The sequence below is a fragment of the Tasmannia lanceolata genome, unplaced genomic scaffold, assembly GCF_043159265.1.
Source record: "Tasmannia lanceolata isolate RefF3 unplaced genomic scaffold, GAP_Taslan_0.1 ptg000020l, whole genome shotgun sequence".
Classification (NCBI taxonomy): Eukaryota; Viridiplantae; Streptophyta; class Magnoliopsida; order Canellales; family Winteraceae; genus Tasmannia; species Tasmannia lanceolata.
The window spans coordinates 5,934,830-5,955,799 of record NW_027518697.1 but is presented as its reverse complement, the minus strand read 5'-3'; the positions used below and the strand labels follow the sequence as shown (position 1 = coordinate 5,955,799).

The 20,970-nt window shown below is 38.0% G+C and overlaps 3 protein-coding genes across 7 annotated transcripts; 1 reads left to right on the top strand and 2 right to left on the bottom strand.

Annotated features, from left to right (window-relative positions):
- Positions 1–1,170: 1,170 nt before the first annotated feature.
- Positions 1,171–2,489, bottom strand: LOC143854049 (F-box/kelch-repeat protein At1g23390-like). The gene has a single exon (XM_077363773.1). The coding sequence runs from the start codon at positions 2,438–2,440 to the stop codon at positions 1,283–1,285; it is 1,158 nt and encodes a 385-aa protein (XP_077219888.1). The 5' UTR covers positions 2,441–2,489; the 3' UTR covers positions 1,171–1,282.
- A 2,341-nt stretch (positions 2,490–4,830) lies between these two features.
- Positions 4,831–9,443, top strand: LOC143854511 (glutaredoxin-like). 2 transcript variants are annotated; one of them, XM_077364512.1, is made up of 5 exons: positions 4,831–4,917; positions 4,960–5,023; positions 6,490–6,578; positions 8,835–8,933; positions 9,163–9,443. In XM_077364512.1, the coding sequence occupies exons 1-5, from the start codon at positions 4,875–4,877 to the stop codon at positions 9,240–9,242; spliced, it is 375 nt and encodes a 124-aa protein (XP_077220627.1). In that variant the 5' UTR covers positions 4,831–4,874; the 3' UTR covers positions 9,243–9,443. The 2 variants fall into 2 exon arrangements, with proteins under 2 accessions (XP_077220627.1, XP_077220626.1); XM_077364511.1 differs by having other exon boundaries at positions 4,863–5,023.
- A 2,985-nt stretch (positions 9,444–12,428) lies between these two features.
- Positions 12,429–20,183, bottom strand: LOC143854246 (anthranilate phosphoribosyltransferase, chloroplastic-like). 4 transcript variants are annotated; one of them, XM_077364114.1, is made up of 13 exons: positions 19,944–20,183; positions 19,785–19,851; positions 19,530–19,680; positions 18,998–19,320; positions 18,758–18,901; positions 18,400–18,561; positions 18,231–18,314; positions 15,629–15,817; positions 13,947–14,037; positions 13,688–13,747; positions 13,383–13,501; positions 12,998–13,132; positions 12,429–12,630 (listed from the first exon to the last, which is right to left on the bottom strand). In XM_077364114.1, exons 4-13 carry the CDS (start codon positions 19,184–19,186, stop codon positions 12,586–12,588), a joined length of 1,218 nt encoding a protein of 405 aa, XP_077220229.1. In that variant the 5' UTR covers positions 19,187–19,320; positions 19,530–19,680; positions 19,785–19,851; positions 19,944–20,183; the 3' UTR covers positions 12,429–12,585. The 4 variants fall into 4 exon arrangements, with proteins under 4 accessions (XP_077220229.1, XP_077220228.1, XP_077220230.1 ...); XM_077364113.1 differs by having other exon boundaries at positions 19,530–19,594; XM_077364115.1 differs by lacking the exon at positions 19,785–19,851 and having other exon boundaries at positions 19,530–19,594.
- Positions 20,184–20,970: the final 787 nt, after the last annotated feature.

Below are 20,970 nucleotides of genomic sequence, written 5' to 3'. Positions count from 1 at the left end.
CCTTTGGATGCTCCAGTAAGAAGAAGTGACTAGCGCCAAGTTGATGGAGTAAAAAGAGGTAGGGGCAAACTGAAAACAACTTGGGTAGAAACAATGAGGAAAGACTCGAGGGCTTGGAACATAACAGAGAACATGACCTTGGATAGGGGAGAATGGAAGAAAATGATCCATGTAGACGAACCCAACTAGTGTCAGGATTAGACTTAGTCAATTTGGGCCAGGTAGATCCGTTCACCTTCTTCATGAAAATTTTCTAAAGGATTCATTAGCCAACCCCAACTAGTTTGGGACGAAGGCTTAGATGAGTTGAGTTGAGCGTAGGGTATACCCACCCCAATTTTTAGAGTGGGACTATTCCCTACAGATGCACGCAATCACCCATAAACCACATGCATCAGGTAAGCCAAGGGGATTTGAACTCGTGTCAAAATTACCCTAAGAGCCACACCCGTACGGGTTTTCTCTACAGTTTGCTGACAACTAAACACTCATCTCATAGGTTTTCCAATTCGTTCTCCACATCATTTCCCTGCGCTGCACTTCCCTAATAAAGTGAAGCAACTAAACGAATTCGTAAGGGCTGTTTGAACGCATTGCAAATTTTTACCATGGAAAATGAATTTTCATTGTTTGGTAAACTCATTTTTCATGATTTTTTTCCCAAATTCCAAAATCTCCTCTCTTTACAAGGAAAATTGCTAAACTTCTAGATGTGGAATTTTTTTTCCAAAGAACTTTTTGTCATGGAATTTCTTTTCCATCATTTTGTTTCCCTAGATCCAAACACATGGTTAGATATGCATGCTTCATTCACCTAAATAAGTTGATGAAAAGTAATGACAACCAGCCCTTTTTATTAGGCTCTTTATCATTTCTTTTTTTTTATTTGATCTATGAAACCAATTGATTAGTTGGGCAAGTAACTTGAGCTGTTGATGAGGCAGTGAAACAATTTAGTATAGGAGAAGAGAGATATTGTCCTTAGAAAAGGAAATGAAGTTGGGGCTATGCTTCACTTGTTATTAAGGTTTCATAAAAGCTATTTCATCATTTTATCATCCCTTATTCCTTCCCTGAGAACTTTGACAATTCATATTGCTAGAAGATCTTTGATTTTTTTATTTGAAGAGGCATTTGGTCTTTGCAGCTTTCATTCATGTAACATAGTCATGTTAGAAATTCCATTTTATTGACAAAATTCCAATAGTATCAGTGGCTGAATACAAAACACATACAGGGGCTCACCAAATTACAATCTCATGCAATTGTGGTCGAAACCCAATCATTTTCCGGTCAAATCCGCAGGAAAATTATGACTCCCAGCTCGGAAAACATTCCGTAGATCGTCGATCCCCACCATTGAGCATGTAAACACATGTCTTTCCATTCGATATCGATCATTTACAACTGAATTACGAACCTCCCCCCATCGGCAGACACATCCATTGAACTCGCAAAGGAAGATCTCTCTCGGATCTGATGGATTATAAATATATACAAAGTTTCCCATCGAAGAGATGTCGATCGCGTGAAGAAGCGAATTCGAATTCTTGAGTCTTTCAAGCATATCCGACGGCATTTCTCCGATCTCTTCCCGATCAAATGTATCACAATTCACTTCCCAAATCATTAGGTTCTTGACGTCACTAGCGTGGCCCACTAACCCAACTTGGATCAACTTATTATTGCCCGATAAAGATCCGATTACAGAGAAAAAAACCGATGGATTCGGTTGCAAATTCAAAGTTTTTTCCCATGTCTGTGTCTCTACATCAAATGAGCAAAACTCGCCCGAATGTTTCTCTAATACATACATTTTCCGGTCAGATACAGCCACAGATAACCACAGTGCAGATGCAAAGTTCTTGATAGTTGTTGGCATTGACTCACACCTGTGCAAAACCTGGGACTTGATGTCATACACCTCCACAGCTAGTGGGTCATCCTCAAATTCCCACGTGCCACCAGCTATGACAACATGGGACCCAACGAGGGCTACAATCGGGTCCAATCGCCAAACTTGAGGCGCCTTGATCTCGCGCCATGTGGCGTTGAACGGATCGGATGAGATGGAAAATGTGGATGGAGAGAAAGTGTAGAGGAGATTTGAGTGGGAAGAGCGGAGGGGAGAAGGGTGCAGAATGTGCACGTGTGGAATTTTGATCCGCACGTGCGGGATTTTAACCCACACGTGTGAGTGTGGATCATAAGCATGGGTTGTTGTTGTATGAGGATTTCGGGTGTTTTGGAGGTGGAGGATGAGCCAGGGTTTCGCACGTGCGTGGCTATGAAGGGTCATGGAGACTGCATCTTGCCACGCCGTGGACACTAGTGAAGCTGGCAAGAGATCGAGCAGGGAAACGTGTGAGAGGATAGTATCTAAGACATCTCCATAGATAGGAGCTTCTTCTTCTTCCATCTCTCTCTCTTTTCTGGCCATTTGCAGGGCTTCTCTTCCTTTAAAACTTAGTTTGACAGAATTTTAAGAGAGTAGGGGTTTTTATATATGAAAAAGAGGTTTGGTTTAGTTTGGGTTGGTTTGGTTGCACCTATCTTAACTTCTATTCTAATTAGGTTTTTAGGTATACTTGTTCAAATCAACACTCGTTTGTAATTTTTTCTCAAAATGTACAATGGGGCCCACTTCTCTCTTGAAAGAAAAATGATATTTCCCATTGGAAAAATGTGTAAAACTATGGGCAAATGATACACACACTCCCTCATTTTGATAACTGCACTCCCCACTCAGTCAAACAAAGCAAAAGATGTATAGATCCCATAACCATTGAAAATTCCAAGCTATTCAATATTGTTTTCTTTGGCACTGAAGTCGGTGTTTAATTTTTTTTTGTTTTTTCCTTGTGTAAGTTGAATGATTGCAAATCAAACGGCTAGGATCATCTGATGAGTGAGAATTTTATTATTATTATTGGAATCTCCAAGTCACGCCTCACTGGTTAAGCCATTATTGTTCGTTTTAAAATCAGGGTCATACCGATTGTGGGCCCCAGATAATGTGAAAGGATAAAGTAGAAGTGTAAAATAATGCACCTTAACTAGTGGACCCTAGAATATATCACGCTACCTTATTTTGATAACGACACTACTACCTTCATTTTTACAAAATTTTAACCTGCTGTCAACGGCTATTACAATTCCTGAAAAATAAAGTGATTATTAAAATATGGTGGTCCAGGTATTAGGTGCCTATAGAAATTATATGGGCAGTGATATTAAAATAAGTGTGGCCAACCACCCCATTTAAAAGTAGTGGATCGGAAAAAACCTTGTAACTTTTTATATGGTGTTGCCTGACCATGACGCCACCCTTGATGTTTATTTGATCCAACGACAGCTGACTTTTTCTAACACTACCAAACGCTTTGGATTCGGGTATTGGCTCACATTATTTGGATGATCCGAAGCGTTCATTTGATGGGTCCTGACATAGATAGGGTGTGCCCAAAAAATCAGCTCCATCAGATCATCCTAACCCTTCAATCTATGAACGAACCTTCAGCTGAGGGGCACACCTTAAACAAAACGAAACTAGAGGGGATGTCTTTGTCACTTTTTAAACTATAAGGGTTGAAGTGGATGTCTTTATCCCTTTCTTTTTTTTGTGTGGGTGGAGGGATATAATACAATTGCATGATGGTATTGATAATAGTGTTGGAAAACAAGGCCCTTTTTTCGTCTCTGTCTGAATCAAAGAATCATACAGATGGGCTTTCCAACAAGTATTAGAGCTGGGGCATGCTCACTCTGGTGTATTCTCGAGGATGGAGAAAATCCTTGGAGATGGATATCTCTTATTAGTTCCCACGTTAATTTGGCATGGAAGGGGAGATTGTTGGAGCTCCATGCGTGAAACCAAAGATCCCACATTGATATGGAAGGGCTTATAAGAACTTGGACATCTTCGCCTTATAATGGCTAGCTCTTAAGGGTGAGTTCTACCCGCTGATCTTGATGTTTCTACTAATTATAGAAGTAGAAGGATTAATTAGGTTAACTTGTTTAGCCTCTTTTTCTTTCAACGTAAAATGGGCGTAAAACAAATTTTATGCCCAGTTTAAATGTAAAATTTATTTTAAGTCCGTTTGAGGCGGATTACCTAAATTTTGAACAATGACGATGCAATTTTCAAAAATAAAAATAGAAAGAGCCCTATTTTATGAATTGCTCATGAATCAGCCTTCACCTTTTTGGGAATCCGTGAAGGGCTGAGATTAAAAAACATGCTTTTTTGGATTAGATTCATCTCAACCCTTTGAAGAAAAAAATAAAAAATAAAAAAATCAAGGTTGATTCTTAGGTCACGCCAAGGGAGGTGAAACAATTTCTATTGAAGAGGGCGTGTTATTTAGGAGTTTTAGGAAGGTTATCATTGCAAAAACCCTTTACTTTTCATCTCACTGTGCATTTGGATTGCTTGAATAAAGTGTTGGAATCGGAATCCTATTCCAATTCTGCCCATTCAATTGTTTGGTTCCAAAAAAAACAAATTTATGATTCGGGAGGGTGCAAATATCATTAGGGTGAGTGAAAAGGGAGTTTGTCCATACAATCCAATCCCAAGTTCCTATACAACCCTGGAATGAAAATTTTAATTTTTTGGCTTTCACAGAGCGACATGGTTAGACTTTTTGATTAATTTTGTCTTATTCATCTGATGTGGCTGTTCTCAAATGCAAAAGCCATCTGCAAAATAGCTTTCTGCGAAATTGGCTAGCAATTAAAAAGAGGATTATGACAATGATTCAGATTAATTACTCCGACCATTGCAAAAGCACGCGAACGTTTTGATGCGACATAAAAAGGGCGATTGGCGTTGCCACTTGAAGAAACGAGTTTAGGGCACGTATAAATAAATGGGGGGATTTTTCAGTTCAGAGGGAAAAGAATTAGGGTTAGGTTCTGAGATGGCGCACGAAAAGGCAAAAGAATTAGGGTTAGGTTCTGAGATGGCGCTCGAAAAGGCAAAAGAACTCGTTTCTTCAAATCCCGTCATGATCTTCAGGTCTCTCTCATAATTCTTCTTATTTCCCTTTTTCTTTGCGTGCTGAGTAAATTTTTACTGATTATTCTTTGATTTTTTATGTTTTAATATGTTACGAGAGATTATTCTTTTTTTTTTTAAGGTTTTAATTTGTTACAAGAGATTATTCTTTTGTTTTTTGAGATTTTAATTTGTTATAAGTTCTGGATCTGATCCTTTAATCTACTGATTTTTGTGATAACTTCTACTGATTTGAATCTGATCCTCTTTTTGAGGTTTCCTTTAATCCACCGATTATCCTTTATTCTACTGATTTTTTGTTGTCATTCACAAAAGCTTTGAATCTGTTCCTTTTCTGAGGTAAATTCTACTGATTTTTTTTTAAAAAAAGTTTTTAATTAGTTAGGCTGTTTTTTTTTTTAATTATTATTATTTCTTGTTCTGTTCTGTTTTGACTCTTTTAAAGTGCAGAAATCATTCACTTTAATTTTGGTTCAGAAATCCTTCACTTTAATTTTCAGTTCTGTTTCTTCTTCGCTTCAGATTTCTGCACTTTAATTTTTTGTTTCTTCTTCTAGAATTTGAGATTTGATTATGTGAGCTTTGTTTTTTTTTTTCTCATCATTTTGAGAGTCTTCGATTTTGAAGTTCTAGGATTTTTTTCTGTTCGATTTCTACTTTATTATTTTTGTTATGTGCTGTTTCTTATAAAATTTTAAGATCATTGATTTTGGAAAGATCTGTAGAGAAAATTAGGTATTTAGTTATTCTGATTTTGCTTCAAATGACGATCCAGCTTCGTGTTTTGTTCAGTTCCGTTTCTTTTTTTACTTTTTTTGTTTTTCCTTAGAATTTTGGAGTTATGTTCATGTTGTTTCTATTGCAATGTTGTACACTTTTTCTTTTCTTTTTTTGGTGCCGAGTTGCAAATCTTTTGTTCTCATTCATTTCATTTTTTCTTCGGAATTCTTTTGAGAAATTATGGGTTAATGTGTGCTCTTCCTTCCAACGTTTTGTTTTTCTTAGAGTACTATGATCCTGATTTTTCTTATAGAGTACTGTGATCCTGATTTTTCTTATAGAGTACTGTGATCCTGATTTAATATTCGTTGAATTTACTGTTTTGGGGACTTATTCATTAATTATTTGTTTAGCTCAGGTTTTCTTTTCTTCTTGATGTGCATTTCTTCATTAGAACTTTTAACGGTCTCTTCATGTATTTCGATTCTTTTCTTCTTGATGTGCATTTCTTCATTAGAACTTTTAACGGTCTCTTCATGTATTTCGATTCTGATGTTAAAGGCATCAATTGTGTTTTTTCCCCTTAGTAAGTTTGGTCCTGTAATGCATGCTTCATTATTCTTTTGATTTAATTTGCTGAGTTTTTTATATCCTGATTTTTCTTTTCATTCTGCTTCACCTCATTTGCTTGTCAATTTCCTATGGAACTTCTTCACTCTGATTCCAATATGTTATTATGGTTTCAGCAAGACATATTGCGGGTATTGCAAACGAGTTAAGCAGTTGTTATCACAGTTAGGAGTGAATTACAAGGTGATCGAGTTGGATTCTGAGAGTAAGTTTCTTTTTCTTAAACCACCCTATAAATTATAGTTGGTCAATAGCCATTTTTTTACCGTTTTGGGTTTGTTCCTCCACTTTTCTCTTTCTTTGTTTGCTTTGTCAAGGTTTTTCTCTTTTTTTGCTTCGTACACTGGGAACTGGTATTGGATTCATTAGCAGCATACCACCAGATCTTTTCATACTCATTAATTAGATTAGAAAGCTGGAAAATGGGGGCTATTTTCTCGTGCAGAAGAAATAAATTAAGAATCACAATTTTTTAACTCAAATTCAACCCAAAATAAAGCCAAGCACGTACCCCAATAAAAGATAAGATGACAAAAAACAAAGAAAGAAGAGAAGAATGTGTTACTGTATTGTTTCGAAGATATATCATTAGATAAAGGCTAAAAACCTTGCAAAATCGAAGATTTTGTAATTGATCAAAACCCTCCAACTAAATACTCGTTTCAGCAAAGCATTTTTCTTCCCAGAGAAACATCCTAGACCTTTCCTGCAAATTTTCTGCCTTTGTAGCACTTCTAAATGTCCTGAACAGAGTAGAATCCTTTAATAAAGTAAATAATCTCAAATCGCCTTTAAAAACAATATTTTGTCCTAAATTGTTTTTTATTGCATTTTACTCCTATTTTGGTTTGTGTTTCTAGTGTCCTTCCACACTACTCTTACTCCAGGATGATAATTAGAGATCAAGTTTTTTGGGTCTTAGTGACGAACAAAGCGTTCGAGACAAGTGACAATGTGGAGAAGATGTTTCACAACAAGTGATTGCTGGTACATGATCAGTTCTGTCAAGTTTTTTGGGTCTTAGTGACGAGCAAAGTGTTGGAGGCAAGTGATAATGGCTCTCAATAAGTCATTGCTAGTGGCTGTTCAGTTCTGTCAAGTTCCCTAGGTCACACGTGTTAGTTGAGAGCAGAGGGACAAATATCAGAGCAATCTGGATTTTTCTAAGGTGATGATGGAATCTCTCATCCTTTACCCAGTGTTTGGCCCAGAGAAGCAGGATTCGTACCTGGAGTTGGGGATTCGCGAATCCCCGAATTGCGAATCCGAACCGTGATTCGATTCTGGGGAACCCTAATTCCCAATTTTGGGAACCCCGATTCCCAATTTATGAAAACCCCGATTCCCACTTTATAGGAACCCCGATTCCCAGGCGATTCCCTGCGAATCCCCATCGAATCCCAACTCCCCAGCGACTCTCAGCGATTCCCCGTCGACTCTCTGGCAAACTCACGATTCCCGCTTCCAACCATCCCAGGAGCCTTCGATTCCCGCTTTCAATTCCCGCCTTGGCAACCTTGGTTTGGCCCATACCATATGACAAGTCCCAGTTGATTATGAGTTATAACTTCTGTTTGACTCGAAGTTGTTCGTGGTCTCCAGTTGGAGGTGTTGACTGCTTCGAAATTTAAGTGGTTGTAGTCTGAGGCATGCCTCCAAAGATCACATTGTAGTTTAAGTTGGGAAGGTTCGGTGGTAGACAAGAGGGGCTTTTCCTTTGATTATAAGGCTATCTCTGATCTCACTCTCTAGGGGACGGATGGTATTAGAGATTTCTTTAGGCGTAGAGAAAGGGAATCTACTTTTTTCCTCTAGTTTTACAAGCAAACACCTGCTTTTGGGTGGGTTCTCATCTTTGTTGAGGGAATTTGAGAATATGGAAAGAGTGAAGAAATATCAGCAGCATCACTCACACCATGTAGAACTCATAGACTCATTCTAGAATGCTTTTTAAGCATCGCACCTGAAGTGAAGATGAAAAACACTTCACAGCTAACAAAATTACAACAAAAAACACCATTTAGAACTCATAGACTCATTCTTTTTTTGAAATGGCAGAGATATATTATGAAAGGGGAGGGGACCGAGATGGACCCCACCCAAAATTACACGGAAAGAAAAGGAAAAAAGATACAAAATAGCAAAAAAAAAGAAAAAAAGCATAATAAGCATTGCACAAAATTACAACAAAAAGTAGGTTATAGAGCAATCCCATAACCTTGAATCTTGGATTTTATCGAAACCCTAAAATACTATCCTGCACAAATAGAAGTCTCCTAACTACAATTTTTAGGAGACCATGAAATATCTAGAAATAAAAGGAGACCATAATTGTTGCGGGAGTTGTTTTTTTTTTTTTTTTTTTAGAATGATGTTGCTGGAGTTTTTTTTCTGCAAATGCTTGTAGTGTGATGGTCTGCCCCACCATATTTACCTTGCCACTTTTTTTTTGCTTTTTAAGGTGATGGCAATGCAATACAATCTGCACTTCTGGCGTGGACCAGCCAAACCACTGTCCCAAATGTGTTCATTGCTGGAAAGCATATAGGCGGCTGCGATGGTAACAATCTTAAAGGCTCCCTTTTTTCTCCTTCGAGGCAGCTTATTGATTTGAAATGATGGATGGTGTTATGTCCATGGTTTTAAATTTCGGCCAAAATCCAAAATTTAAAACCAAAAACGAAATTTAAAATTTTCAGCCCAAATTTATAAGATTCTCACCAATTTCCACCGAAATTTCAAACCATGGTTGAGTCTAAATCTTTTTTTTTATTATCAAATCTTCACAGCGGTTACTGGGATGCATAGTAGTGGGAAGCTTGTGCCTGTGCTTACGGAAGCAGGTGCCGTTGCAACTAAATCCTCTTAGAATCAAGAGAAGTGAAAACAGGAATGTAAGTGAGGAACTTAAAAACCCTGTCCAGTATAAATGAGAACTTCATATGTGATATGGCAGAAATAACAGACATTCACTGCTGATTACTACTATCTATGTGCTGAAGTGTGTTTTCCACACCAGACGAGAAGGTGGGGCTAATAAAATGGGTTCAGACCAATAGCACGTAAATAACATGCCCTCTGCTTTCAATACCATGTTTTACCTCGAGGGTTTAGTACCTCAAAGATCATCTTTTGTCTTCTCCAATTAGGTAGGAATTGCACCCAACCATGTTGTGCAGGTCTTGCTTTGAATGGACTACGACTAAAAATCTCACCCATTAAACTAGGGAAATGATTTGAATTTTGATGATCGCACACACATTATTAAGAATTGCGGTATGGCCCGCACCATAGGAAGATCCAAACCGTCCATTAGTTGGGCCACAGCCTAAACAGGTTGTGCCCCAAAAATCATTTCCATAGGTTGATACTAACCCTACGATAATAATCGGGATGATCCTAACCTTCTATAGATCGGAATGTTAGGATCAACCTACAGAAATGATTTCAAATGGACAGTTTGGGTCATCCTATGGTGCGGGCTATACCCTACTTTTTAATAAAGTGAGGAGTGTGATCATCAAAATACGGTTAATGGTGATATCGTTTCCCTTGAACTATTGCCAGTTGTGAGCGATGGGGGGAGGGAGGGGAGCATAAAAAAAGGCCCAAAAAAATAAGGAAAAACCCAAATTTGAAGTAGCGGAATTGGAGTTTCTGATGCTCTCTCAACTCCTGAGCTCCTATCTGACCCATGAAATAATTCTTCATGGTGGTTGGCAAACATGCCCATAGGAGAGGGATATGAAGGCCTGAGAGGGAGTTAGTAAAGAAGCATGGGGTGCGCTGAAATCTTCACCTAAGCAATCCCTATTATTTTCCATCTACTACTATATTTTGTGCAACAAAAATTGGGGAAGTACTTTTCCCACCATTATTTCGTAGCCAACTACTATTCCTGTCCTGCTATTCCAGAATCCAAACGGACCCTATGGCATTTTTAGCAACCATGAAAAAACATTTCATCTGATGTGTGTGTATGTGTGAGAGAGAGAGAGAGAGATAGAGAGAGAGAGGCGGGGATAGTTTTATTTTTATCTCTTTGTTAGGGGGCATGTCTAGAGAGAGAGAGAGAGAGAGGCGGGGTAGTTTTATTTTGAGAGAGAGAGAGAGAGGGTTGTTTATGTTTATCTCTTTGCTAGGGGCATGTCTATCTTTAACTTTAGAACCTGTTTATATTGCAGTAAATTTATCTAGAAGAAATTTTATTCCCGGAAAACTTTTTCATTATCTTTGCTTATCTTTTTCTTGTGTAACTAATAGGGCCGGCAATTTCACCCGGAAAAGCGGGGATCCGCCCCGCCTGGGGAGGGGATTCCCCCGATTTGAGTGGGGAAGGGGAAGGGGATTTAAAAAATTCCCCGGTGCGGGGAAGGGGAGGAGAAGGGATGGAGTTCGCCCCGCCCCACCCCGCATTAATGCCATTTTTTTTTTGTATTTTGTAAAGTTTTTTTTTTTTTTTGGGAAAACTACTAGAAACCCCTTGGATCAAAACATATCTACAAGATTCCCCCAAAATTTTTATAATTTCCATTTGTACAGTTTTGTCCTTGAAATAGCTTTTTATGTTTTCTTTTACCCATAATCCATTGGGCATTGTCCCTCATTATATTAGTATATTACCCTTAGAAATCCCTAAAATCTCTCCATCAAACCATCACTGTAAGGCAACATTAAATTCTTTGAAAATCTCCCTCCCCAAAATAAAGGCAACATCTCTCTGATGAGTGATGAGATTTTATATGGTGTACGCTCGTATAGTCCATTATTTTTCAAAAAGTAATGTATTGGCTACACCATAGGATGATCCAAACCGTCCATTTGATAGGTTACAATTTAAAAGTACTTTACAGGCCACACCATAGATCATCCAAACCGTCCATTTGATGGGCCACAACGTAAATAGATTGTTGCCCAAAAATCATTTCCACAGGATGATTGCAACCCTCCGATCTATAGAAGGTACCATAATATGCAATTCCTCTATAGATCAGAGGGTTGGGATTATCCTATGGAAATGATTTTTGGGCCACAACGTAAATAGATTGCTGCCCACAAATCATTTTCATAGGATGATTGCAACCCTCCGATCTATAGAAGGTACCATAATATGCAATTCCTCTATAGATCAGAGGGTTGGGATTATCCTATGGAAATGATTTTTGGGCCACAACCTATTTACGTTGTGGCCCATCAAATGGACAGTTTGGATTATCCTACAATGTGCCCATCAAGTGAAAGGTTTGGATCATCCTATGCCTATGGTAGTATGGTGTGCCCATCAAATGGACGGTTTGGATCTTCCTATGGTGTGGCACGTACAGTACTTTTTGGCAAGTGAGATTGGGAATTAGGGATCTGCTAGGGACTATTGATCAATTAAATGAATCTGAGAGCAACCACCTTTGTCCCATGTTAATAAAATGAATAAGACAAAATCTTAGCCTATGTGGGTTGTGTGGCTACTCTCACATGCAATAGCCAAGCCGCAACATGCCTGAAGTGATTGTCCCTAGCAAATCTTTAGTTTTAAACCTAACATTTAACAAAGTAAAGTGATTGTCCCCGAAGGATGCGGGGCGGGGAAGGGGATAGGGATTAGATATTCCCCGTGGGGAGGGGAGGGGGATTCCCCACCATCCCTGCAGTGGGGAGGGAAAGGGAAGGGGGGAAATTCCCAGCAGCAGAGGGGAAGGAGTAGGGGACCCCAACATCCGGCCCCGCCCCGCCCCGTAGCCAGTCCTAGTAACTAAACAGTTTTAAAATAGAAAATATTGGAAGAAAATTTCCTTTCCAAACATTTTCAGAAAATTCTTGCAATCCAAACAGGGGCTTAGGGGAGTGATCCCCCCGGCATATTTTAATAATGGCACTAGTCACATTGTTTTACACTGTTCTAATTGATTTTAATAATGGCACTAGTCACATTGTTTTACACTGTTCTAATTGGATGTTATAGCATCTTGAGTATTATAACAGCAGTGAAAAGCTAATAAAATAAGTGTAAAACAAAGTGAGAAGTACCTTTATCAAAATATGGTAGTGAGAATATCAGTATCCTAACTTTAATGTCAATTTTATAAGGTATTTGTAGTTGTTGCAAAAGACAAAAAACCTAACCTATGTATTATGCTTTTGCCATTATTCAAGGGTACAGATCCCAGTCTAATAAATTTTTATCAGCCAAGTCCAAGGCCCAGCAAATATTACTCCTACCACGAATAAGCAACTCCAGCCATAGCTTCTTCTTTCACCTTCTGCAATAGTCGGAGAAGAGGAAAAGAAAATTTACAGTTCCAGTGAGCTTCAAGAGACAATGCAGTGTCTATATGCTTACAACCTAAGTCACAAATATCGTTCTCGGGAATTTCTCGGGGTTTGGAAATTCTCGGGATATATTAAATTATTTTTATTTTTTTCGGGTTTATACAAGGAAAATGAAAAAAATAAAATTATTTAAAATATATTGCAATATTATCACGATGTTATTGCTCATTAAATGAAAACATTGCTATAATTTTTTAAAATCTCAGAATTATTTCGGGATTTTGTCGTTTTATCAAAATGTGTGAGATATTTGTGATGTAGCTTAAAACAAATGATTCAGGAGCAGATTTCACTTACATTGGAGACATGTACCCAAGAGTCGAGGGTCTTGAGTGCTTTTCCTGATTGATGAGTTTCACGGGCGAGCGCCACTCCTTCCGCAAGGCTGCCCACATTCCCGCTGACTAAGAGAGCTGCCGCTGCATTGAGGATCTGATTGTTTGCACAAGAAAATTAATAAGCTGGTTTCTCATATTGCGGTATCTAAAGATCCTTGGCCAGATCAGAGAGCTACTAATCCAAGTTTTGTTGTTTCTTGGACCAGTTTAGTAACATGATAAACAAAAAAAATCATCCAAGCAGAAAAAATAAATTCCCTTTTGCAATCCATAAAATGGCAACAGATAGACAGGTGACAGTTTATGGAGTAACCATCAAGGCAGCAGACAAAGAAGAGACTTACAAATGCATCTGCAATTGATCCTTTCTCCCCAGATAGTACATTCCTAAGAACTTCTGCATTGAAGTCTGGGCCTCCCCCTCTCAAGTCCTCCAGAGTGCAGCGCGGAATACCAAAATCCACTGTACATGTGGTGGGTTATAAAAAAAATACTACATTATTAGCAAGATATGCAATAGAAAGGGAAAAAAGTGCAATCACACTGAGTAACTACAACATTAAATAGCAAGGAGATCTGTATTTTTTTTCACTTCTCTACACAAATTTTTAGATAAAAAAAAAAAAGGAAGTGAGGAGAAGATAGATACATGGGTCAAAGGAGAACTTCTCTATGTTTTCTGGAGTAACATCAAAGACTAATCCAGGACCTGCAAAATCAATACATACCAATGGAACAGTAAGTGAGAAGTAAACAAATCCAAACACAAATGTAGAAAGCTGGATACATAAAAAGGAAAGATCAGATGGAAGGTTAGCTGTTAGCCATGGCAGAAAGCTATAATAGAATGTTTAGAACGAAATGATTTCCATGCATGCCTGAAGAGACAATAAGTCAAGGTAGTTTACCCAGTGGACTCATTTCATCTAAACCCTCTGAATGAACTACTAATGCTCTTTTCATGCCAAACCTCTGTAGTGATTTAGCCATCTTCTTGACCTATCCAAGCAATATTGTTGTTAATATACTCTTATAAAACAAAGGTGTAAATGTGATTAACCAGTTAAACCAGTCATGCCAGAGCCTAGAGCTTTAAGGAAATTTATAGCCCAAAGCCAGATTGAGAATTGAAAGGGTTGAAATTCTCAAATAAACACACTTAGTTGTACCGAAGCAGGCAAGGATGAGCATTAAATAAATGTGTATTAAGCCTCTGAAAGGTGGATAAAAGTGTTAACATGGATGAGATACAACAATAGCTTGACTTTTGCAAATCACAATATATAATCTCCATTTTGGAGGTGGAAGGTTGGCCTGTGGATAACCTGAGCAACATAAGCTCACTAGGAGCCATGGCACAATATCTAGTTTCAGAAAGGCCTAACAACTAACAATACTTCTGGATTAGATAGAATTTCCTCTTAAGAACATACAAATGACATAAATAAAGATAAAAGTGTCTACACAATAGATGGTGAGATATTTCACTTTCCAAGCAATATTCAATTCTGTAAAAGAAGCATCCTATGGACATGTGTGTCAATAGATACTTAAGAAGCACAGTTTCCTATTGCCATCTAACCCCTTCGACTTGTAGGAAGTAGCATACTTTTTCCTTGTCCGTGATCCCAAATGCTCCTTTGAATTGAACTTTGACATCAGAGATAGAGATTTAGATTTATTCTCTGTAGACCTGTATTTAGACCATTGTTTACAGAATAAACATGTGATAACCTTTACAAAAGATGGATGGAAAAAGAGGTTAGAACAAACTATACATGTTATCTCTACTAAATTGTGCAGAACATGGATGAAAAGCTATATATAATATTCTTTAGCCGAAAGACTCAAGGATCTCTTCCATTGCACCCTTATATAGAAGCAACTGACTTGCAGGTCATATTACATCCAAGTATCCAACTGATGTCAGCCATGGAGATAGCCATACTAGGCATGGTCGTCCATCTCCTTGGTGGTGTCCTCATTTGGATTCCTTGAAGTTGGATTTTGATAGATTGAGCTTTGGGAATCCTGCCCCTACCAGAGTTATAAGTACATTAAGGGATCACAGTGGTGTTGTTAAATGGTGTTCTCTGGCCCTATTGGGGTGGAGGATTCAATCGAGGCAGAAGTCATGCGCACAAAACGGGCATTATTCTTGTACATAGTGATCTTCTAGATGTGGTGATTGTTGAGGGGACTCGTTAAACGTTATCCGATGGATGAGGTAAGGGAAGGATTTCCTCAGAGGTTTACTGATGCTTTGGAGATGGTTCTTGATCGCCTCGAAGGAAAGAATATATCCTTTCATCGCATTTTTAGGACGACGAATAAGGTTGCCAATGAAAGCTAGATCAGGGTGGCGTGCATAGAGAGGCTCTTGATGTTCATGACCATTTTCTGTTTTCTTGATCATTTTTTTGTCGTTTTGTTGCTTTTATTAGTAGCCTCGATCATTCCTATCAAGTTCCTTTTGTTTGTTGGCTGGTTTGCCTTTTTTAATAAAATTCCGTAGCCATTAAAAAAAATGCAACAAAAAATCAATAAATCAAGCTACCTTATTGCTATAATCCATAATGAAAGAACTTACTAGATCCTCATTGTAGACGCCAACGACAGCAAACGGTACCCTTGCAGGATTTAACATAGGACCCAAGACATTGAATACTGTCTTCACTTTAAGTTTTTTCCTCACAGGACCAACGACTTTCATAGCTGGGTGGTATTTGGGCGCCATCATGAAACCAATACCTACTTCCTTTACACATTTCTTAATACCCTAATTCCAAGAAAACCAGAAAACAAGTAATCATTAGGCAAAAGGTCCTAAACATTTGAACGAGACAAAAATTTAGGAACAAGTCAACCTGAGCTACATTATCCATGATATGATGCATTAAAAGAAAGAAAAAGGAAGCATGATTGAGGTTCAATGCAACATGCTTGAAATTATTCAACATGCTTACAACTAAAGACAACATGGTACCATAGTTGTCCACGGTAGAGATTACGTGTGACTGGTTTTCAGTAGATGATTACTATAAAATAAGAGAGTTGTAGCATTTCCTGATAAGCAACTAAAGTGAAGAAGATGAAAATTTTAAAAGTTCAATATGCATGCTTTTGTCAATCTGCTAATTCTATTTTCCTTTTGTTTGTCAATGAAAGCAGTTTATTCAAGAAGCAAAGTTCGAGAGAAGCAAGGCTCAGGAGAAGCAAAATACGAGAGGATCAAAGTTTGCAAAGGTGGCTTTTTGTATGGAACTAAAGTTTGCAATATTATCTCACAATTAGAAGCATCATAATGTGCTCTAAAACCAAAATATCCAAGTAATAAAAACAAGTTTAATTTTAAATGATAACCACACACTCGTATTGTTGTTTATGCTACAGAAGTACAATCACTTTCCTTTTTATCAATCAATTTCTCTCCACCTAGAAGTTTGTTGTCTTGTCCGCTGCTGACAAGGGATTTTGGAGCATATTCGATCTTCCAGAGAATCAAAGATCACATCAAGCATTTGCCAAGATTCAAGGGGAATTTGTCATGCAACGGTTCATTTGTTTACATTGATGGAATACTCTTGAGTTCATAATGGCAATCCAAGCTCCAAACTCGTGTACTTTTTACAGTGATGGAATACCCAACATTGGATAATGTGACGGAACTTGAAACGCTAACTGAAATAGAAAGTAGCCCACATGGATAATTTGCAGTTTATTCTCATTAGTAGTTATAATTTCCATGGACATGACAAGAATGTCAGGTGAAAATTTCCAAGGACAAGACAAGAAAAAGACAGAGATCCATTCATGCTTTGACAAGCCTGATTTGATAATCAACAAAGAAAATGACTACCTAAATACTAGATTTCACAAAAGGATCGTGCAAGCTTGAAGACTTCTGCAGGAATGTTCAACCAGTGGACAGGTGCAGAAACTGCAGGTGGAGTGGAATAAATGGATGAAGAAGCATGCAAAGTCTTTCCTTGATCGTCATAAAAAGGATGCACCAAGGGAACATCAGAAGCCACATTAGCATGATTCTCGAATTGATGTAAGTGTAAATACAGAACTAAGGAGACTCTACGTAGGTTGATTCAATGTGCTCTTCACCCAAATTGCTTGCAGTAATGAACTAGACTTGAGATATCTTACAACCCAAAAGGCACTTGGTACTAACTAGTCTAATAACTAATTGCAGGCTCTAATGGTGGCTGCCACAATGTCAGGAGTAAGTTGTCATAGTGGGAAGAAAATGCGAGAAGCAAGGGATCTAGAAAAGAGAATATGCGGGAAGCGAAAAAATCTTAAGTACAGAGGAAGCATCATCAAAAGTCAACATGAAACATATAGGAAGCCTCATTGGTGAACAAGAAGTGTATAGAAAGAGATATGGTTATTAGTAGGTTGGGGAGAATGTATTAGCTTAAGTTAGGATTACAAGTAGTAAATAGGACTCGGCTGATTAGAATTATAAGTTTTATGGATTTATAGTTTTACAGGTTTTATTCATGTAGATTTTGATGTTAAGTTTTTGAGAAAAGATACACTTTGAGTTTTATTTGAAACTTAAGATGAGACTTTAAGTTTCAAATACACTTCTTTTGCATTATCAAAATTTAAAAAAACATTCTTTTAGGGGGAAAAAAAACAGGAAGTGTATTCTTAATTAAGGGGAAGCTTGTAGGAAGCATGCTTCCCCTAAATCTGGGAAGCGAGAAGAATTTAGCTTACGAAGCAAGCTTCTGTGTAAGCAAAGCTTTTCACCCAACTAATAAGCTTCCGGTAACTATGGTTTACACCCTAGTTACTGATGACAACAGAGCTATATACAGTAGCATCGGTATTTGACAGGAATAATATTGGGGTAATAGAACTGCAGTAGATAACCCTAGAATAAGTTCAGACAACTACTAAAGATTAACAATTTATCTCCCAAGAACCAACCTAAGAAGAAGGAATCCAATAAGGCATGATTTTAAACTACAGTGCTTTTAGCAAAGATTTTAGTAGTGCTTGCTAGTTCTGTTATTAACATTGTTTGGCTAGTATTTCTTACTTCGAAGAGAGCTCAAAGATAACATCAGTAATATCAGAGTTAGAAAGACAGAGCATTAGCACATTAACATTGGAATGATTATGACAATATTTGAATTCATTAATTGGTCAGCTAATTTCATCACACTAACCTCAGGGTCCAGGTCAATGATTACTCCCAACGTCTCTAATACATCGGCACTTCCACAGGCAGAAGAACTGGATCGATTTCCTTGCTGGAACAAGTATAAGGTGTCATTCTTCATTATAAGTCATATAGAAGAATTTCAGACAACATTTGTTCATTGAATTGACCATCACCTTTGCAACTTTTGCACCAGAGGCTGCAGCAAGAATAGAAGCCCCTGTCGAGATGTTGACTGTGTTTGCCCCATCGCCACCTGTTCCAACAATGTCAACTACATCAGTCATTCCTTCAACCTTCCTGCAGCATTTGATCATCGCCCTCGCCAATCCCACAATCTGCGCATCAAGTGTCAATAAATATCAACAAGAGAAACATAATGATTAATTTCATCCTACAAAGCTTTTGGAGATAACAGTTCAGGCTTCTAATTTAACCCATTCAGTACATTTTCTTCTATTCTCCATTAGCAACACAAGATACTAACACCATAATTATGTATTAAAAAACAAAAGGATGCTTTTGTGGGTTTACTTCTTCAAATGTTTCTCCTTTGGCTCTCAAAAGAACAAGAAAAGCGCTGATCAAAGCTTCACTAGCTTCATTTAACAAAAAATCAAGTATGCCTTCTGCCTCTTCTTCCGATAAGTCCACCCGATTTATTAGAGACTCAATTACCTACAATTCATACGAGATGATAAAAAATAAAATCCATGGATTAAACAATCAAAACCAGACCAACACAAAAAAACAAAGAATTATCTACTTTCATACCTCCTTAAAGGAGGCTGAGGATGGCATTGTACTGGAATTACTGCTTCGCAAACAAGATGCCAAAGTTGTTAATTTCCTTTGATTTAGTCGGGGAATTGGTCTAGTGAACAAACACTTTTGAGTCTCAAATCGCCTTTCTAAAGGCCTGTTGATGCAAGAAATAGGAACACTGCATCCAAATGCCGCCATGACTACTTCGATAAAGATCAGATCAGTGAAGCTTCTAAACAAAAAACAGAGCACTAAGAACCAAACTCTTTCGCCGCTATTCAAGATTTCAGAAAAACTGAACCTCAGGGTCTCGATTCACCAATCTGTGTTTACTGTCAAAATGTTCAATGGATCATTTACTATCTCTTTTTACAGATAAGTAACCAACAAAAAAACGTAAATTAATGCTATTTTAGAGATTTCAGCCTTCTCATTGCAAGGATTTTACACAAAGTAAAAAACAGAACGTATCTTCCAACTCTCTGAGCTCTGTTTTATTCACAAATTAGGGTTTCTAAATACAAAACTGACGAATCCTCACCTCTTTATTCTTCAAAACTCTCCAAAAAAAAAAGGATGTCGTCACTGTTTTCTAGAGATTCCAATCTGCGATAAGCAAAGACTCGAAACATCAAACTCAAGACTATCTTTTTAAAGTAATCTTTGCTTTATCTTTTTCCAGAGATTCCAATCTGCGATAAGCAAAGACTCGAAACATCAAAATCAAGTCTAACTTTTAAAAAGCAAACTTTGATTTCTCATTGATTATAATTGATAAATACACCAAAAATCTGACCTAATTTCACGTTCCAATAATCAAATGTACGAATCCAAAGAAGATTTTACGCCGTTATCCTCGGAATCTATAAACGAGCCGAGATTCAATGACTTTAACCTAGTTTTAGAAATTTCCAGCGAAAACAACGCAAGAAATACCGATCGATTGATTTCTCACCTCGATCGCATGGATTTCAATCTCTGAAATCTACGCTGTTATCCATGGAATCTATAAATGAACCGAGATTCAATGAGTTTGACCTATTTTTAGAAATTTCCATCTATAGCAATACAAGGAATACAAGTGACGAGAAATTCAATGCGTTTTGGCTTTCAAAGGCGATTTTTTTTTTTTTTTTTTTTTCCTCGAAGAAAGAAAACAAGTGACGGGTGTTGGCGCCACGAACCAACAAAGCTCGAAAAGAAATTCTCAGCGCACGTTTCACATTGTACGACGGATTTTAAGGGAGGGGGTGCAGTTATCATTTATCTGCCATTATTAAAACATGACGTGTGTTATTTTGTCGTGTAGTCAAAGAAGATAAACTGAACAAAAAACATAGGTACTTTTAAAATTGAATGGCCCTTATTACTGATATTTGGTATGGTGGGGGCGTAGACCTGAATCCTGATGGTGAAGGGTTTAGGTGAAGATGGTGAGATCCACCCTGTCAAAACATGAAACTTAACATGGTGGCCCCACCCTAGGGGTGCAACTTGGGTCTGGCTCAACCTATACCCGATAGGTTCAACCCAATTTTGGCTTGGGTTGGTTTGGCATTTTCTCGGGTTGGGTTCGGTTAGGGCTGAGGCCTTAGCAACCCGACCTCCATCATCAAATGTTATCATGATTTTCTATGGATTATGTTTTTTTTTTCCTAGTATTTTAATGTTTGGCCCTAGATGAACCTGAACCCAACCCGATTTGGAGGTGGGTTGGGTTAGGGTTGACAATCCTAAACCAGAGGCTTGGATTGGGTCGGGTTACGGTTGAGGGAATGCTATCTCGAGTTAGGTTAGGGTTGGGCTCAACCGTACCCCGACCCGAGTTGCACCCCAACCCCAACCCTATGCAAGGGTTTGGAGGGAGACGGAGGACCCACTTTATCAAAATATGAATTCTTGTTAAAAAGAAATTTTGATTTCCGATTTCCGACCGACTACCACAAAGCCCGTGTCCAAAGCTTCTCTCATTTTCACTGTGT

What these genes read in the sequence shown, in the direction of transcription:
- LOC143854049 (XM_077363773.1), bottom strand. Translation starts at nt 2,440, where the DNA reads ATGGCCAGAAAAGAGAGAGAGATGGAAGAAGAAGAAGCTCCTATCTAT.
- LOC143854511 (XM_077364511.1), top strand. Translation starts at nt 4,875, where the DNA reads ATGGGGGGATTTTTCAGTTCAGAGGGAAAAGAATTAGGGTTAGGTTCT. An exon ending in GATCGAGTTGGATTCTGAGA is followed by an intron (nt 6,579 to 8,834) that starts GTAAGTTTCTTT and finishes TTGCTTTTTAAG; the next exon opens with GTGATGGCAATGCAATACAA. An exon ending in GCATATAGGCGGCTGCGATG is followed by an intron (nt 8,934 to 9,162) that starts GTAACAATCTTA and finishes AAATCTTCACAG; the next exon opens with CGGTTACTGGGATGCATAGT.
- LOC143854246 (XM_077364114.1), bottom strand. Translation starts at nt 19,186, where the DNA reads ATGGCGGCATTTGGATGCAGTGTTCCTATTTCTTGCATCAACAGGCCT. An exon ending in CCTCAGCCTCCTTTAAGGAG is followed by an intron (nt 18,902 to 18,997) that starts GTATGAAAGTAG and finishes TATGAATTGTAG; the next exon opens with GTAATTGAGTCTCTAATAAA. An exon ending in GAAGTTCTCCTTTGACCCAT is followed by an intron (nt 13,502 to 13,687) that starts GTATCTATCTTC and finishes CCACATGTACAG; the next exon opens with TGGATTTTGGTATTCCGCGC.